Source organism: Plasmodium fragile, assembly GCF_000956335.1.
Source record: "Plasmodium fragile strain nilgiri unplaced genomic scaffold supercont1.127, whole genome shotgun sequence".
NCBI lineage: Eukaryota > Apicomplexa > Aconoidasida > Haemosporida > Plasmodiidae > Plasmodium > Plasmodium fragile.
The window spans coordinates 25,772-29,225 of NW_012192707.1; the positions used below are offsets into that span (position 1 = coordinate 25,772).

General features: G+C 46.8%; 1 protein-coding gene across 1 annotated transcript; it reads right to left on the minus strand.

The window, feature by feature from the left end:
• Window positions 1-162: 162 nt before the first annotated feature.
• AK88_05408 (uncharacterized protein) lies at window positions 163-2,271 on the minus strand (the record flags this gene model as incomplete). Its single annotated transcript, XM_012483010.1, has 2 exons — window positions 163-920; window positions 1,368-2,271. 2 exons carry the CDS (start codon window positions 2,269-2,271, stop codon window positions 163-165), a joined length of 1,662 nt encoding a protein of 553 aa, XP_012338433.1.
• Between the last annotated feature and the right edge of the window lie 1,183 nt (window positions 2,272-3,454).

Below are 3,454 nucleotides of genomic sequence, written 5' to 3' on the forward strand. Positions count from 1 at the left end.
AGTAATCCAATATATTGTGTCGCACGTACCCAACCTCAATTGCCTCCAATGTGCTATGTATCCGGCATTTAGGGACATACGTGCGTAGTGCGTTTTCTGTTCTTTTTTTCTTTTTTTTTTTCTTTTTGCTTTGTCGACTAATCGCAAGAGTAAGTTGGTGTATTAAGTTTCCCGATTATTTGTGGTGGGAACATGAGGCCAAGGGGACGCAGGGTGTGGAATATGGCCGGAAACAGTCGTTCGTCCATTTTGCACTCGGTTATATTTGTGCGTTGTGTGTTGTGTGAGTATGCTTACCTTGCCAAGGAAAAAGAGCAGGATAAGGGAAGTGACGGATGCAAAGAACATAAGAACAGGGGAAGACAGGAAGATGTCCTTGGCAGTGAAGATGGGGGGGATGCTGTCATCGATCGCTGGTTTTGAGTCCCCTACTGGTGACTCAGGTTTGATACCTGGTCCATATGATCCTTCTAAGCCCCTCCTGTATTTCCCTAAGTCTAGGTCTATTCCCAAGGCATCTCCTTTATTACCAGTACCAGTGCAACCTGGTTCAGAAGCAGAGCTGGAACTTGAACTGGGTGATGAACTGGAGGAACGTGCACGTCCGCCTCCTGCAGCGACTCCTGCGCACGGTTCGCCGCCCACGCGGGTGCCGCTTGGTGACGCCTGAGCGGGAATCTGGGATGGCGGTGGTGCAGGTGGTGGGGGTTGTTGTCCAGGTCCAGGTCCTTGACCTGCTCCTCCTGCGGCTGTGGTATCTGTCCTTCCTACTGGTGCTCCCGCTGGTTGTGATCCAGGAGGCTGTGATGGTGCTTGTGATGCTGCCTTTCCGGTCCCCTGTGATCCTGCGGCTCCCGCAGGGTTCTGTGTCTTAGTATCCTCGGATGATCCGCCCGCCCGGTCCTTGTCCTTGCCCTTTGCTGCGATAACGAAGGCAGAATGATAGAATGATGGTAGAAAGATGACAAAAAAAAAAAGACACAAGTGGTACAGAAAGAACGGGCCGCGACGGTTCGATCAGGTAGCGGGAGCGTACCGTCCGGCTCGATGCAGTGGGTCCGCTGCATGGATCGATGCATGGATCGATGCAGTGTGTCGAGGTGCACTCGGTGGACTGCGTACTCGGTGGACTAGGCTAGATGGTAGCAGTACAACGTTTATTTGTCGCCGTCCCTGCTCGCCGATCCGTGATCTCGTCCCTTCTGCCGCATCCGTCATCTCGTCTCCGGTGCCTCGTCGCCCCGACCGCTGCCGTCGTGGTCGCCACTCAAGGTCAACGAAGGGGATGCGTCGTGCTGTTCTCGCCGCGTGTTGTTGTGTTGTGGCCGCCTCATTAGCTGCGGGTGTTTCGCGGCCAATTGCAGTACCTGTATTACCGGTTGCTGACGTGCCCGGTGATGTTGATGTTGTTGTGGATGATGATCCTGATGATGACGATGTTGCCTGTGTTTCCCCCGGTGAGTGTGCGTTTTCATGTGGAGTTTTCGAACGGGAGTTCTTCGTTGTTTTGTTTTCCCGTTGCCACTGCCCGTCCTTCACTTTGTCTAATATGTTTTCTATTGCCTGCAGTTCCCCACCCTGCTCAAGCACCTCCTGCAGTAAGTCCTTTGTGTCCTGTTCTTTCAGATCCTTCGCCTTATTGATGAATGTCTTCAGTTGTTCCTGATCTTCACGTTTCAATACTCCTGCAACAGGCACACTGGCTTGGCTTGCGTCTGTCCTGCGTGTACCTTGTTGTCCTTTAGACCCCGGACAGACTCCTCCTTTGGCCGAACCTCTTTCAGTTGAAATGCTTCCTTCAGTTCTCAATTCTTGCATCCACTTTGCCATGGTTAAACCCACCAACTTGCTGCCAACCCTCAGGTCATTATAATGAATGTGTTCACATTTTTTACTATTATCGACTTGTTGGAACGACATTCGCAACCCGCTCATTGCTGTGGAAACATCCTTCACAATGTCTGCGTGTGCGCAGTTCTGCCCAAAGAGTTCCACTATGGCCACATTGCCCAACATGCACCTGAGATAATCCTCAAGCACCTCTTCATGCTTGAATATCCTACGCTGTTCCCATTTTTTCCCGTCCCAGTGAATTCCATCCATAAATAGAAAAACGTTCATGACCCTCTGGCAAACTTTCCTTTGCAGTGTATTAATGCGCGCGCTTTTTGCAGGATAAAGTGCTGCGCACGTGTCCTTAGTTAATTTATCTTCGATTTTCCATTGGTGCTTTAGCACGTCGAACAGTTGTCTGGTGTCGTTCCATATCATGTCCTACATTCCGAGTAATCCATATATGCATACAAACACGTGACAGTTCTCTCAGTACTACTTAAAAATGCCCGCCTCTCCTACATGACATTACTCACTCAGCCAATACACTCTGCCACCTTACATCAATAACACGGGCTGTATGCATTTATACATATACTGTACTCTTACATGCTCTCCACCGTCCACTCACTTATATATACGCTGAATGGAATGAATGTGCACTTTCTCATATATAAAACGATTCACCTCTATTACAAATGCCTGCCCCCACATTATACTGACTGAACCATACAAAACCATCCATAAGCATATTCTATCGATAGGAATACTCTTGTGTTCACCCTATACGCGTTCCACAAAGAATAACTATGTTCGCCCCTCTGTCCTGCTCTACATGAACTTACCCCATACTGTTCACCCTCGGACGCCTGCCTACGTGTTAAATATGCTGCTAGTGCAGCTGCGAACTCTGCTGTAGACATATTGTTCGACCCTTAGTTCTTTACACTGCATTAACTCTGATAACAATAGTATACTGCCGCATAGTCTGCATCATTACTCATCGATGCTACTTCCGGTTAACTATACCTTCTGGCTCACACTGCTGCACAATTCCTGTTATATGGTATCTGTATGAAATACAACCCACCCTTAAATTGTAATTTATATACTTCCTCCTTCTTCATCACACAGGACTCATGCAGAAGAGCACGAGTGCAGGAGTGTACACTACACGAAAAAGTCCAACTATGTGGAAGGTCCTGAATAATATTAATGCCGTAAGAAATATTTAAACAATGTTTTCTGCACATACAGGGTACTGGAAAATTATTAATGCCATATATGTCCCAGAAAAATCCAATAGCCTTATCTTCGATAGAATATATGCCACCCGTGTTTGGCATTAAAAATTGATGAAAAAAAAGAGAAAACAGAATGAAACAGGAAAAAAAAGGTATACTCGTGAACAGATAATAATATCACTTAAAAAAGAAAAAAAAAATAAATCTGTATACATATGTTCCCAAATAGAAACATTACATCCACCAGGGAAAATCTGCTCCAGAGTTAGCAGTTCATATACGACAAGGTCCTACGGTGGCCTCCCTACCTAGAAAGAACGTACACCAATTTCCTAACTTAATATTTCTGTCGAACACGGAGAAAAAGGAAGAAGGAA